General features: G+C 33.0%; 1 protein-coding gene across 2 annotated transcripts; it reads right to left on the bottom strand.

The window, feature by feature from the left end:
• Positions 1-2118: 2118 nt before the first annotated feature.
• LOC111696047 (proteoglycan 4) lies at positions 2119-8449 on the bottom strand. 2 transcript variants are annotated; one of them, XM_023465569.1, is made up of 5 exons: positions 7748-8449; positions 6950-7423; positions 4354-4454; positions 3276-3415; positions 2119-2360 (listed from the first exon to the last, which is right to left on the bottom strand). In XM_023465569.1, the coding sequence occupies exons 1-5, from the start codon at positions 8334-8336 to the stop codon at positions 2243-2245; spliced, it is 1422 nt and encodes a 473-aa protein (XP_023321337.1). In that variant the 5' UTR covers positions 8337-8449; the 3' UTR covers positions 2119-2242. The 2 variants fall into 2 exon arrangements, with proteins under 2 accessions (XP_023321337.1, XP_023321338.1); XM_023465570.1 differs by having other exon boundaries at positions 4354-4445.
• Between the last annotated feature and the right edge of the window lie 7162 nt (positions 8450-15611).

The following is a 15611-nucleotide window of genomic DNA, read 5'->3' as shown; positions in this document are numbered from 1 at the left end:
ATTTTTCACAATTTTTTTCACGGAAACGCCCATAACTCGGTCATTTTTCAATATTTTTTCAATCCGTTTTTTCCAGTGCATTCTACAGGTTCTTGTGCATCTTTATTGGTGCGCTAAAGTTTTTTACGACCCGTCGTTCCGACGGGTCGTAAAAAAGAAAAACCGTTTCCGGCCAAAAACGGCTTTTTTCACCCAATTATTAAGCCGCCACGCCTTAACCATTCATTTTACGGACACGCCTCTTTTATTAAAACATCTTGCATTTGTTTTTCCGATTCCAACGATATCTCTGAATTTTCTCTATCTCACCTACAGCCTGTGCTATGGCCAAAAACGGGATTTCTCTCATTTTCTGAAAGCATTTTCCTAATTCTCTGTCGAAAATTGGGTATAAATCCCCCAAATTGTAAATTTCTCCACTCTTTCTCGCATACTACTGAAAACTATAAGGAATTTGCTTCGCAAATTCCCTATTATAGTTTTCCTAGATAAACAGAATTTTACAATCCAAAATGTTTTTTTGGACTACTTTTAAGCGAATGTTTTCTTTCAATATATTTTAAAAGAATAATATTTTTATTGATCAGAATTGCGTTCCCTGGTTGGATTTTAACACTTTTCTCTATTTCAAAGCCTGAAAAGTATTTCAAGTTTTTTATAAAACAAACCAGAATTTAAACCCTCGGGGAGATTTAGTTTAACACAATCCAGACTTGGAAAGGTCAAAGCCCGGACAATTGTCTTATTGACTATAATTGCTTTTTAACCCTAAGCGATAAAAATAATATATTTTAATTAGGAGGAGATGGAGGTATCCAATCATTGAAACTCACACAGTTTCAAAATGGTTTTTCATTCATGAAAAATACTGGAAAATGTCAAATAAAATAAAAATGTTGTTCGTTTCTATGACAAAGCATAACACGAATATCTCTTGTTAAAGCCAACTTTTTTCAGAAAACTAATTGTTAATGTGTTTGTAACAGAGACCAGCCAGCAGGAAACAATTCCCAATTAATCAATGAAAGATTAATCAGATATTATTCTTGAAAGCTCGCTAAAAATTCTAGTGGTCAGTACTTTGGCATAAAAACGATGGATCAAGAACAGTGGACGACAAGAAGAATATTTCTAAGGCGTAATCTTGAAAATGTACAAAGATAGCAAATTCCTACTTCAGAGTCTATGTTAACAAGTTAAATTAGTCAATAAAAAGATATGGTAGTTACTGAGAGTGTTGTATTATAGAATATATAATAGGTAGTAATCTCTGTTTGTCTGTTTGTATGTCCGATCATAACTCATGTCCCCTTGACAAAATATTGATTAGGGTACTCGGGAGAACCAAGAAAACTTTCTTACAGTTAAATTTAAAACTTCTTTGTTGGATAGGTTAACTCGTTAAAAGAAAACGTTTTTCAAGGCAAAGCTGGGTTTCCAAACTAGTTGTAGAATAAAATGTTCGGATTCCTACATTTGGTCTCTTTTTTTATTATGTTTATTTTGTAGTTGTGTCTGTGTTTGTGTGAGTGTGTGTAAAATAGTCACAAGATAAATTATTCTCATTTCTTCCTAATTGATTCGATCAAGTATAAACCTACGATAGGATGAACTAGATAGATAGATAGATAAATAGATGGTATGATGGATAGATAGAGAGATAGACAGGTAGATAGATAGAAAGAAAGATAGATAAATAGATAGATAGATAGATAGATAGATAGATAGATAGATAGATAGATAGATAGATAGATAGATAGATAGATAAATAGATAGTATGATGGATAGATAGATAGATAGATAGATAGATAGATAGATAGATAGATAGATAGATAGTATGATGGATAGATAGATAGATAGATAGACAGATAGATAGATTTATTTATATTTAGATACATATACAGATATAAGATGAAAAGTTTGCAGGTTGGACACAACCTACAAACTTTTCGGTACGTTATATAGATAGATACATAGATAGATTTATTATATAGATAGATAGATAAATAGATGGATAGATTTAGTTTAATTCCTCATATGCAAACCAAACAAGTAGCTCACAGTAAACTTACAGTAAAATTAAAGTTTTAACACTAATTTCGAATTATATGAACAAAGTTGAGGTTATTGTAATTTTTACACAATTAAAATATATTTTTAAGGCACGCGACTGTTTTTTCCTAATCTTTTGAAATATTCATTACATTAAATTGGTATATTTGGGATTTTTCTCTCAAATGAATTATTGAAGATTTTCATATTTTTTCTTCAATGATGCCCTGTTTCTTCTAAGCAATATTTTGGCTTGAAGATCCGCCTGCAGCATAACCCCAGCAGTTGGCAATGGATTTGGATCAGCTCTAAACACAGGTTGTCAAGTTGAGACTTCATAGACAAAGATCAATATCAGAATCAAAATTAAGGTCAATGTCAAGATCAACATCAAAATCAAAATCAAGATCAATATCAGAATTGGTCAAGATCAAGGTAAAAATCAAAATCAAGATCAATATCAAAATTGGTCATGATCAAAGTAAAAATCAAAAGCAAGATCAATATCAAAATTGGTCAAGATCAAGGTAAAAATCAAAATCAAGATCAATATCAAAATTTGTCAAGATCAAGGTAAAAATCAAAATCAAAATCAAAATCAAAATCAAAATCAAAATCAAAATCAAGATCATGATAAAAATCAAAATCAAGGTAAAATCAAAATCAAAATCAAGATCAAGGTATAAATCAAAAATAAGGTCAAGATCAAAAATAAAAAAATCGGAACTAAGAATAAGGTTAAAATCAAAATCAAGGTCAAATCAAGATCAAAATTTAAATATAAGTCAAAATCACAATAAACAAAAGACAAAAATTTAAATTTAAATCAAAAAATAAAATTTACAATACATTATATACATATATATCAAGATCAAGATCAAAATCAAAATCAAAACCAAAATTTAAATTTAAATAAAAAAAAATTTACAATACATTATACATTTGTATAATAATGTATTTTACATATACAGGGTTACCCCAAACATGAGACTTCAGAGACGACTGTATGAAGTTCGTTTTTTTTTTCTTACATTCATGGTTCTCTTTCAAATTAACGAATTTACCTTTAAATTAGTATGGTGAAGGCAAAAAGCCTAATCACACCTTATGATTTGCATATTTAAAAAATTTGTGGTCGTCAATAAGTCTCATCCTTTGTGGCCAACCTTGTTTATAAAAAATCGATAAAACTTTGAAAACTGATACAGTTAAAACAAACTTACATGGGTTTAATGTTGTTAATATTTCGAGGTGGTTTCCTTGGGGCGGATATGTTTGCTAGAGAAGGCGGAGCAGGTGGTTTGGGCGGAGTAGGAGGGAGCGGAGGCTTCACTCGTGCATTTTCAAATCTGTTTTCAATTTCCTAAATTCCACAAAAAACTAGATTAGGAAATTAAAAAAAATAAAATATAAAATAAAGAACATTTATCAATACATAACTAACTCTAAGCATTTCCACCCAGAAATAAACAGAGATGAACGGGTTCGGTTTTTTTCTATTTTAATTCAATCTTGTTTTGGAATATATAATTCAATCTTGTTTTGGAATATATAATTCAATCTTGTTTTGGAATATATAATTCAATAATCCTTAATCTTACAGAGTTGGATTTGGATACTTTTGTCGTTTAAAACGTATTTGTGTCCTGGACAAGAACCAACCAGTTAAATCAAGATAAAACAAAAGAACAATAGTTTTCTTATGTGTTATTTGTATAATTAATTAATAATTTTCTTATAGCATTTAATCTTTTTTTTCTATTTAAACGTATCAGCAGGAATTTGTCAACAACAACAAAAATGTTATGGTTTTTAAAGATAAAAACACAAAACCATGCTGTTATAGACTTTAAAGTGTAGATTAAAGACCGTGGATAGCTCAGATAGGACAAGATTAAGAAAGGTAGGCTTTGTTGGTAAAATTTAGGGGATTAAACTTAAATCTTGCAATTTGAAGTTTATGAACCCATAATAAAGAACAAGAATCAAAAAACGTAAAATTCATGAATATAGTTTGAATTCTTTGATCGATCTTATTGTACAACTAAATTAAAATGTTTTTGAATTTTAAAAGAAATGGTTTTTGAAAATAGCTTCTGTAGTATGTCGAGTAGTTATCATTTAATAAATCTTATCTTGCATGTTTTTATTAGTCTTATAAAAGACAATCTTTTCCTTTTTTTCTTCAAAAAAGTGAAAACGATTAAAACAAATCTTTATATTATTTTGAAAGACGACATTCTCCTTATCTTGCCTACAAATGGTCTAAGTAAAATATCGTCTTTTCCCACAAAAACTTGCCTGAAATCGGTTGTTAAAAGTCTGAAAAGCATCTTTCAGAACAACTTTCAAATCCTCCAAACACTCGGCCTTGTCCAGCTCAGTTGCAAAATCTAAAAAATCTATTAAAAAATTATGAAATCCGCTAATCTAGTATACAAATGTCGTCGTAGTATTAATCAAGAAAACGATTGAAACATTCTCTCCCTGGAAATTGGAGGGAAGTTAAAGTTAATATTTTCTTTTAGGGAGAAATAAAAGATGGGACATAATTTCCCCCTTCCGCCTCAGCCGTTTCAAAGTTCAGACAAAAAAATGACCAAAATACCATTTAAAAACTCCAGGGGACTCTAGTTTCAGTAGAAGTAAATATTTACATTTACTGATAGCGCCAATTGAAGGATTCATAACACTAATTGGATAATGAGATAGATAGAAAGATAGTTGTTACTGCCATACTATTTCTATTGGTTCAGAATAGACAACAAACACATGACTGAACCCTGATTGGATCAGGCACTAATGGACTTGGCATACAGGAGTGAGGGATCTGTTTAGCCGTTTTGACGATTCTAGACAAACTAAACGAAGCCCAAATTCAACAAACAGACAAATATGTATGGATAGGCATTTATCCTCAAATTTAAAAGTACTCAAATTGGATTTCGAGATTATGCATTCAAGATAAACCATACGCCCCGCGCTCAAAAGTTCCAAACTTAGGTTTTATAAGGGAAATATTTTAAATATTTCCTATTCTATTATTTGTGAATCTGAAATGAAATCTTTCTTTTCTATTCAGGGAATTCAGGTCGTAATCTTAGATAAATGGAATCCGATTCAGGGTAAGAATATTAACTGAATTTTGAAGATTTGTCTAGTCAAGGAAAATCCAAAAATAAACTACAGGGTTACCCACAAAAGATGAGTCTTTATTGACGATCTAAAACGCTTTAGATATGACATGGTCGAATGTAAATTGTATATACGGGGTTACCCACAAAAGATGAGACTGTAAAGACGACCTTAGACTATCAAAATATGACGATTTCTAGGTTGAATTAAATCGGCTTTAATATTATAGTCTTTTAAGAACTTAACTAATGATTTGGCAAAGAGCGAAACATGTTTACAGTTGCAAGGTGTCGTGATTTTAATAAAACAGATTGTGTAAGTTCCGTACAATCGTCTCTAAATTCTCATCCTTTGTGGGTAACCCTGAGTTTTTCATGGCATTTTGAATGATTTGTAAAAGATATAAACAAGTTTATATAATTGCAAGGAAACCTTTGATTTAAGAAAACGACAAAATACTTGATGTACAGTCGTATCTGAAATATTATCCTTTGCTGGTAACCATACAGTGAAACCAATAAAACTATGGAAGAGGAAGATGACTATTGACTATTGACTATTTAGTTATGATTTAAAAAAGTTCAATAAACATGACAATAACATGCAATTTAAACAGAACCATTTAATTTAACAAGTAAATTTTCAAGCTACTATAGTAGCTACAATATCATGACAAATAATATTGCTTAAATGTCTTTTTTTTTACATTTTTTTTTGATCCTACTTATTTTTGGTTTTCCTACGATGAAAAAATAAAATAGGTTATTATTTTAACATTTTACTTTTCTGGCGAAATCCCTTGAATTAATTTGACACGCTCTTAAAGTTTCTCAATTAGAATTATTTATATTCTTGAAACTTTTTTCATTTCAGGAAAACGACCAAGAAGATAAGGATGTATTGAATCTCTAGATATTATATATTCAGAAGAAATTCTCCTCTTTCTTTCTTTTCTTTATCTTCCCCCTTCTCCTTTCATTCCATTTCATCCTACCCTACCTGAATTATCCTTTTAAACCTAAACCATCTTATCTACCCTTCATAAACCATCGTTTACATTTTGAATTTTTAGACGTGCTGTTTACATTTTGAATTTTTAGACGTGTTGTTTACATTTTGAAATTTTAGACGTGTTGTTTACATTTTGAATTTTCAGACGTGTCGTTTACATTTTGAATTTTTAGACGTGTTGTTTACATTTTGAATTTATAGACGTTTTGTTTACATTTTGAATTTATAGACGTGGTGTTCTTAACATTTTGAATTACCTTTACCTAGTTCTTATTTGTTACCCAATACATTGATATAGATCTTAGAAAAGAGGAGTTGAGAGTACTTTTTAATGGTCTTCCGCCCTATAGATTCTTCCTCTGTTACGAAGATAGATCGACCCTTTCCTCATCCTTTCTCTCTCCCCCCCCCTCCCACCGTCCCCCAGCTATTCACCTCCCCTCTCCTCCCTCCCCGGTTCTTGGTAGAGATTCTTTATCCTATCAATTCTATATTTAAAGCAGGTTTCCTGGTTTCTGCAACGGGGAGAACGCTTCATGAGATAAAATATCCTGGAACACAAATTGCTACTCCGAAGGTTTTGTGAAATATAAAACTCGGTTTTAATTAGCTCATTAGAGAGCTAGTTAGTTTACGTTCTTTAAAAATAGAGCTTTATAAAAACATGGAGATTTATTTTGTATACAACATGTTTTCTAGAAATAAGGCTGATTCATAAGCATTAAACAATTAAGTCGTTTATCAAACTAACCTTTCACAGGAGTCAATCTTGTTTCTGTTATTCTGGTTGTTCCAGGGGACCCTGGATCTGATATCCTTATAATTTTATGAGTTTTAGGTTCTGATGACCTAATTTTTGCTCCAGGAGATCTTGGTTCTGGCGTTCTGAGAGGTTTGGGGGATCTTGGTTCTGGTGTTCTGAGAGGTTCGGGGGATCTTGGTTCTGGTATGCTGATAGGTTTAGGGGATCTAGGTTCTGGTATGCTGATAGGTTCAGGGGATCTAGGTTCTGATATCCTGATAGGTTTAGGGGATCTAGGTTCTGGTATGCTGATAGGTTTAGAGGATCTAGGTTCTGGTATGCTGATAGGTTCAGGGGATCTAGGTTTTGATATCCAAATAGGTTTAGGGGATCTAGGTTCTGGTATCCTGAAAGGTTCAGGGGATCTAGGTACCCTAATGACCTGGGAGCATTCTTCCATAGACTCTAACTCTGGAACTGTATCTAAACTCAAAATGATAAAGTTTCTGAAAAAGTTTCTAAGAATCTTAACACGAATTCCCCCACCCCTTCATCACCCCCTCCCGCTTAACCCATCCTCCCCCCTCCCCTCAACCCATCCTCCCCCTCTGCTCAACCCATCCTCCCTCTCCGCTCAACCCATCCTCATAAATATTATTTCTATTTCCCCTCTGTAATTTCTTCCTTTTTTCAAAACTTTCTTATATTTCCTTTTTCAGGAAATTTTGTTAGATCAATATTTTATCCTCATTCTCCACTAGAGGAACTGCTCCTGAGAGTTGAAATAAATGATCGGATATATCCTACCTAGGTTTGAAAGGTTTCTTTGAAAACTGTTTTTAAACTTGGCTAGAGCTTTATTCTTTCTTTCTGTTCCTGACTCCGGGGAAACTAATCTGGAATAATTCTTATCTTCATCCTCAGCCTTCAAACTCAGGGATTCTTCAATCTCGTTCTCTTCTTCATATTCCTTCTTCTCCTTCTTTTCCTCCTCCTCATTAACCTTCTTCTCGTTCTCTTTCCCCTCCTCCTCCTGGCCTTCAACAGGCTGAGTCCCTACATGGGCAGGATTCAAGTTAGTTTCTCCAGTATCCAGGACGGGTTTGGTTTCTCCGTAATCCTTGAGATGAGTCGAAAATGAATCCTGTATGGATTCAGAGTACTGAGGAGGGTTTGTAGAAAAGGACAGGCTTAAACTCTCACTTACGACCTCAGGATTGTCATCCTTCTCCTGGTTCACAGTTATGGTATTCTCTGATAGGGACGAAGTTCTTGGAGGTTTCTCCGGTGGTGGATATCGACGCTGGTTTACAGTTCGTAAATTGGGTCTGGAGAACCCGAACTTCTGTAATTGTTGAAGAATGTCGTCTAAACTGTTAATATCGTCGTCGCTCATTTTTTTAGACTTATAGCTTCACTCTAAACCCATCTGATGTTTTCGTTCAAATTTTTCCTTTGATGTTTCGATCAAAATTCATGCATTTTTATCTGAAAACTATTTTCTTGATTTAATTTTTTTATTCTTTCCATTTTTTCTTTTATCCTTTCCATAATTGTTTTTACATTCATGCCATCATAATTTGTTGTTTTGGCCAATTTTTTAATCCAAAAAACTAATTTGCTTTTAGATTTTACCATTTTTAATAATATTTACGTAAATTAAGAAATTCGGTGTTTTTCCGATTTAATCAAATTATGCGATGCAAGATAATCTCAAATAGACTTCCGAATGAAAATCTATTTGAGATTCAATTTTGATCAGTTTTGTTGTTTCAATAAAAATTTCTTTCAGTGCAAAAAAAAAATAAAAAGGTTATTTTGGGGATTTTTTTTTTTGAGAATTACCTAGCTCGTATTTTGTGACTGCTTGGTTCATTTTATTGCGCACAAAACAATCAAGGGAAAGGGGAATTTTCAACTAAAATATTTTACAAATATATATATTAGGGTGGACCATTTTTCAAATATATATTAGGGTGGGTCCATTTTTCAAATATATATTAGCGTGGGTCCATTTTTCAAATATATATTAGGGTGGACCATTTTTCAAATATATATTAGGGTGGGTCCATTTTTCAAATATATATTAGCGTGGGTCCATTTTTCAAATATTTATTAGGGGGGGTCCATTTTTCACTTTTTCTCCCTAAGAGCTAAATGTGTTTGCTGGATATTTATCACTAACCATTTTAAAAACTTAGAAATTTTAAGAATTAATTTAATTAATTATTCTAAGAAGAAAAAAATATAAAAAGTCACAATTCAGACGAAAAAAAAAATCTGCCAAATATATCAATAAGGGTTTCATGTGATCTGTCTTAAAGTTACACTGAATTCAGAAGTTGATTTCACAGAAATTCGTTAATCATAGCACCGATAAGAGGCAAAAACTTATTTGTGTTTTGAAAATAGTACCACAAAAATTCCATTTTGGTTCATAAAGAATATAAAAAAATTAAATTGCTGACATTAAAAATCTATTATTTCCGTAAAATGGCATTTAGCACTCCATTTTCTTTTTCGAAGTTCTTGGAATTTTTAGGCGCAGATATGTATATCACCAGGACCCTGCTTTGTTTAGGCGCAGATATGTATATCACCAGGACCCTAAGCTTGGTTTAGGCGCAGATATGTATATCACCAGGACCCTGCTTTGTTTAGGCGCAGATATGCATAACCATCACCCTAAGCTTGGTTTAGGCGCAGATATGTATATCACCAGGACCCTGCTTGGTTTAGGCGCAGATATGTATATCACCAGGACCCTAAGCTTGGTTTAGGCGCAGATATGTATATCACCAGGACCCTAAGCATGGTTTAGGCGCAGATATGTATATCACCAGGACCCTAAGCTTGGTTCCCAAATCAACCCACCCTAATATCTATTTGCAGAACAGTTTCAAGCTAATTATCCTTTTTATACAGGGTCTCTCACGAAACATGTGCAGTTGCTGAATAGTTTAGAATGTCTTCTTTCATAATTTGCGAAGTCGTTTGATACCAAAGAAAATGATGAAAATATTTTAAGAAAGTCATATTTTATAATAAAATTCATTTCATAGCAGAATATTTTTGAGGAGCAGATTATTTTAACGAGACAAACTGCAAACAGTCTTTAATATTTCATACAATACATAAAAGAAGACATTCAAAACTATTTACCAACTGTCATGTTTCGTGAGACATCCTGTACAAGACTGGAAGGGAAAATTACCAAAAACAATGTACTCACAAAGGACAATTCAGAGACGGAATTTATTCTGTTGGTGGCCTCAAATTATGAATCCCTGCAACTTTAACGTGTTTCTTTCTTAGCCAAAGCATTATATACAGGATTACCCACAAATTATGAGACTGTAAAGACGACCACAAACTGTAAAAACTTGACGATTTATAGCTTGATTTTGGGTTTCTGCATTTAATTGAGAATTTCGATGGCATACTAAAAAATAAGTCAGTTTTGTCCTACAAGGATTACTGAATGAAAGAAAACAGACTAAACAAATTCCGTACAATCGTTTTGGAAGTCTCATCCTTTATGAGTAACCCTGTATGTTTAAGGCATGATATTCGATGCAATTGAGATCGTCACAATTTAAGATTTTCAAGTCGTCTAAGAGTCTCATCCTTTGAGGGTAACCCTGTAGATGTATGATAAATAAAAAAAATATGAAAATGTTGTATCTTGTTGTACTGTTGTACGTTCTTTATACAGACTAAGTTTAACTTTTAAAATTTATTTTAATTAGAAATTAAAGTTTGTTAAAATTTTGTTAAATCTAATCACAGGGTTGACGAGAATAAATAACAAAATTTAAGAAAACTTTTTGTTGTTTTGAATAAAATTAATAGAGTGTAACTAGTAGAATAAATTTGGTTCTATTTAGTTGGAACTCTTATCAACGTTTACCCGGAAGCAGAAGCAACTAACAAGCCTGAAACTTAAATCTAAACAGACTTGATAAAAACAAGAGAGAAAACATTAAATTTGGTGTTGTGTGATGTTGTGTTATGTTGAATGATGTTGTGTGATGTTGTGTGATGTTGTGTAATGTTGTGTGATGTTGTGTGATGTTGTGTGATGTTGTGTGATGCTGTATGATGTTGTGTTATGCTGTGTGATGTTGTGTGATGTTGTGTGATGTTGTGTGATGGTGTGTGATGTTGTGTGATGTTTTTTGATGTTGTGTGATGTTGTGTGATGTTTTGTGATGTTGTGTGTTGTTGTGTGATGTTGTGTGATGTTGTGTGATGTTATATGATGTTGTGTGATGCTGTGTGATGTTGTGTGATGTTGTGTGATGCTGTGTGATGTTGTGTGATGTTGTGTGATGTTGTGTGATGTTGTGTGATGTTGTGTGATGTTGTGTGATGTTTTGTGATGTTATGTGTTGTTGTGTGTTGCAGTGTAATGTTGTGTGATGTTGTGTGATGTTGTGTGATGTTATGTGTTCTTGTGTGATGTTGTGTGATGTTGTGTGATGTTGTTTGATGTTGTGTGATGTTGTGTGATGCTGTGTAATGTTGTGTGATGTTGTGTGATGTTGTGAGATGTTGTGTGAGCTCGGAATGAGATGTTGATCTGAATATATATATTGTATGCACAGTATAGGTGTGATAAGCTCGACATTGAAGTTCTATAATCTTTGATCTTCTTCTCAAACTAAACTAAATCCTCAGAGTATGAATCTATTCAGATTTTCACTCATATCTACTAAAATGTTTCGGATGGGACAACTCCGTTGATTCACAAGGAATAAATTGTTCGATTAACGTTTCTTTTGAAAAGACGATATACATTATACATCACAAGTCAAAATTGTGCAGCAGAAAACTCGGGCATGTGACGTCGTCGACTTTAAAAAAACGCTGAAAAGAAATATTTCTTTTTCTTTTTTTGTATAAAAATATTGCAAAGTTTAATAAAAGCAATCTTTAAACGAAGACAGTTTTGAAGAGTTTTATAAAACTTTCTAAAAACGAACACTTAACGACTATCAACAACACAAACATATTTATATCCTACAGAATATTTCATGACAGCATTTACCGTAAATTCCCATTCGGGGGTTGACTTTTTCAAATACAAATTTATTTTAAATATTTGATTGCATACATTATCTTTAAGTCTATTGTGATTTTGAAAACACTCGAAGATTTAATCATTTTCTTAAGGTGTTCATATATTGCATTCTAGAGTCATAAATGTTTCTATTTTTTACAAACACATATATAATATGGATAACGTATTTTAATAAATGAAAATGTGGAAAAGTCAAGTAAAAGTTTGGCTCTGATATCATGAATACTACTGAGCGCTCTGTGCACTTATAAACTCTATATCACGGACCTTCTTACTTCTTGAATCCTTTACGAAAGGTTTCTACACGGTTTAAATACAAAGCTAAGTGCAGAAATGCATTAAAAACAAGAAGAAGAAATACAGATGGTTTCATACCAAAATACAGGGGGTTTCATACAAGAAATAAATAAAAAATTTTGTATCCCATCAATGACGTTAAAAAAAAATTAATAAAACTTTTCTTTAACTCGTATTTTTTCAAGCAGATTAAAAATTAAAGAATATTCCGAGCGTTTTTAGCTTATATAAAGAAATATTTTTTTTTAAAATCTTGTTATCTGTCAAATTTAAAGTCTAAAAGGGCTATGCAATTATAAGAATAAATTTATCAAACCTAATTCCCATGTTTGTCTTTATTTGGATTAAAGTAATGTAATTGGCCTTCTCTATGAATAAGATGAAATACACAGAGTGCCCCCCCCCCCTGATCATGATAATGTGTCGCCTATAACATCCGATATATAGCGGCATTCTCTTCATTTTTTCTTGGAATTTTTTCTATTGCGAAAGTTTGGTGTTTTTAAGTTGATCTACCAAGAGATGTAAGGTGGCAGCACATTCATCCATCCTCGCTTCATTCACACTGAGAAAAGGGTTGACAAGATTCCAGCTGCCTAAGATTCTTCTTAGGCCTGAGAATATAGAGTGCAGGAATCCTTCTGATATACTGGAACGAGGTCCGGGGGTACCATACTGATAGGAAACATCACACTCATTGCTCCCTAACATCTGTAAGTCCGTATTAGATACCCCAAGGTGCTTATAGCTGGCAACCATAGACTCTCCCTGCTTGTCCACCATTCCTCTCTTCATCATCATTCACTTGGATCAATCCACTTAAGCTTTTTTCTTGTTGAGTAGAAAGCACGCACCCTTTCGTTGGGAGAGTGGTCGACAGCCGCCCCTCTGTCCTCCTACATCCGTCAGGTGGTCATAACTGTTTAACCAGATGTCGGCTTCAGATGTTTTTAAAACCACAGGTTTGTGTGGAGTACGGGAATCTCACCCGTGAACACCAATTTGGACACCAATCCAGTTACTGGCTCTGGACAAGTGTGCTTAACTTCAGTGATCTAACGAGAACAGAGCCCGCGATTTAAAAGCTTCGGCTCGAGTCTTAATTCCTTAAACGCAGCTTTAAGACCCAACCAAATAGGTTGACAAGTGCAATACATGGCAACACAAAAATCGACCAACAGCGCACAACGTAATATGTGGCAAATGAAAAAAGAAAGACGACATGTCCTCTAATTAGTTGGTAGGATTTCCAAGATTTGGTGGAGATAAATGTCGTCTTTGTAGGAATACGTAAAAAATAAATACAACTCAAAATTAGATAGAGTATTTTTTCACTCGTTTGGTGGCTTAATTTTTTTCTCTGTATATCTCTGTAAACTAAATAGTCTGAGGGAGGGGGGGGGGGCGTCCAGGCCCCAGCCCTCTAAGTAGCATTAAAGTAAATATTTCTAGGGTTATTATAAGTTTACTGTTCAATTTCTAAAGCCAGCTAATTTTTTTTTTTTTAAAATTTAGACTTCTAACTTTTTGTGACACTCATTCTTTATACGAATTTACAAAAAATCATTTGGATTACCTTGTTTTAAAAGTGAAGAAGTTTTGATGGGTTTAAACAATGACTGAAGTATACACATTATACTGTCATACACAACAACAACAAAAAACAATAATAAAATACAAAAATGTTTTTAACTGTTTATTAAAATATAAATTGGCCTTTTTGTTTCAAATTTCGGATCATGTGATGACCTTGTTTGCTTACATTTAGATGCCTTATTCTTTGGAAAAAACGTATTTTTACAAAAAGGTTGATAATGTCTGTGGACTTTTTTAACCTCATACTTTTTGACAATCTTTCAATTGGCTCTCTCGCCATGTCAATGGTTTTACCGTGAAAGGTACATGTTAAAGGGTTATGTACAAAATCAGTTTCAACCCCGTCATTAAGTCTATAGAACGTTAAATGAAAAAGTGTATAAAGAGAAATAAAGAACACATAAAATTGCACTAATTTCACTAAAAGATAAGCACTTTAGTCTAACAATATCACTTTTATTTATAGTTTTGTCAGACAGAAAATTCGTGTTGACACTTATGACGTTTAATCAGCTGTAATGAAAGTGTACGCATTCTGTGTTGCCGTCTATTGTACTTGACAACCTATTTGGACCCAACTCTGACGACAGCTTGTGGAGCTTGTGTCACGTGATTGACAGCTGCGAGATCTTAGGCTCGACTTAAGGAGTTAAGCCCAATGAAAATAAAACCGACCTTGGTTGGTTTTAGTGAAGAATAAGGCTCAATGTTGGGTCTTATTCTCATCAAAACCCGGAATGCACCAATTCCAACTATGAAAATCCGCCAAAAACAACATTAAACCGGCTTTATGAACTAAATTCTGTTGAAAAATAGATGCAACTTAAATTCGAAAGCCCGAGCCGTAAATTAAGGCTCAACAACAGCTTAGACCCGAGTCGTATTTTCTTAATTTTTTAAATCGCCGGCTCTGGTGTCACACACTCTCCATCCCATCCCATAGATCACCTTAATTTATAGATATAAATTCAAGGACGATATTTCAGTTATCTCTCAATTTCAATGTTTTTTAATTATAAGACATTCTGAAAAAAAACTAGTCTTTTTGGCCTATGCGATATGCGATAATGGTTTTAACGTGACATTTTTGCAATCGCTACGGTGTGAAACGCAACAATTGTATAGTGTTACACATTAAACAAACCAATCCAACTCAATAAATTGATTTTGAGCCACTGGTAAACCTATGTACGTGCTATATGACAACATTCTTGATATACTCTTCTAATTATTAAATGTCGTCTTTATATCCCACAGTTTTATAGGTCCCTGTACACTGCAAAGAGAAAAGGTGAATTATGTATACAAATCCAACATAAAATCCCATGATGAGTTTAAATGAGTAAAGATGAACCTGACCTAACCCTGAAAAAGTTGGGGTTTTATGATTTGTGTAAAGTTGAGTTCATGATTATATTTTAATTCCAGGTTTAAAGATCAAGGTTGGATACTTCTCTAGGCTTAGTGTTAATCTATGGGAGTTTACCCTCCACTCTCCAGTATCCACAATAATATAGAGATGTAGAACGGATATATATTGGCAGAGTGTAGATAGTTAGATTAATAGTGATAAATAGTTGCATTAGGAACATTATTTACAGATATATGTTTTAGTCAGTCAGGAGATACAAGTGATAAATACTTGTATACAAGATGGTTCTGTACCAGAATATAACTCAGATATTCGTGTGTTTT

Source organism: Eurytemora carolleeae, unplaced genomic scaffold (assembly GCF_000591075.1).
Source record: "Eurytemora carolleeae unplaced genomic scaffold, Eaff_2.0 scaffold246, whole genome shotgun sequence".
NCBI classification, from domain to species: Eukaryota; Metazoa; Arthropoda; class Copepoda; order Calanoida; family Temoridae; genus Eurytemora; species Eurytemora carolleeae.
Note: the sequence above shows the minus strand (reverse complement) of the source record. Positions and strands in the feature narration are given on the sequence as shown.

Bases quoted from the DNA above. Each gene is read 5' to 3' on its own strand.
- LOC111696047 (XM_023465569.1), bottom strand. From the start codon at position 8,336: ATGAGCGACGACGATATTAACAGTTTAGACGACATTCTTCAACAATTA. The intron at 7,424-7,747 runs GTAGGATATATC...TTTTGAGTTTAG, and splicing joins AAGAAACCTTTCAAACCTAG to ATACAGTTCCAGAGTTAGAG. The intron at 2,361-3,275 runs GTAAGTTTGTTT...ACCTGTGTTTAG, and splicing joins ATTAACAACATTAAACCCAT to AGCTGATCCAAATCCATTGC.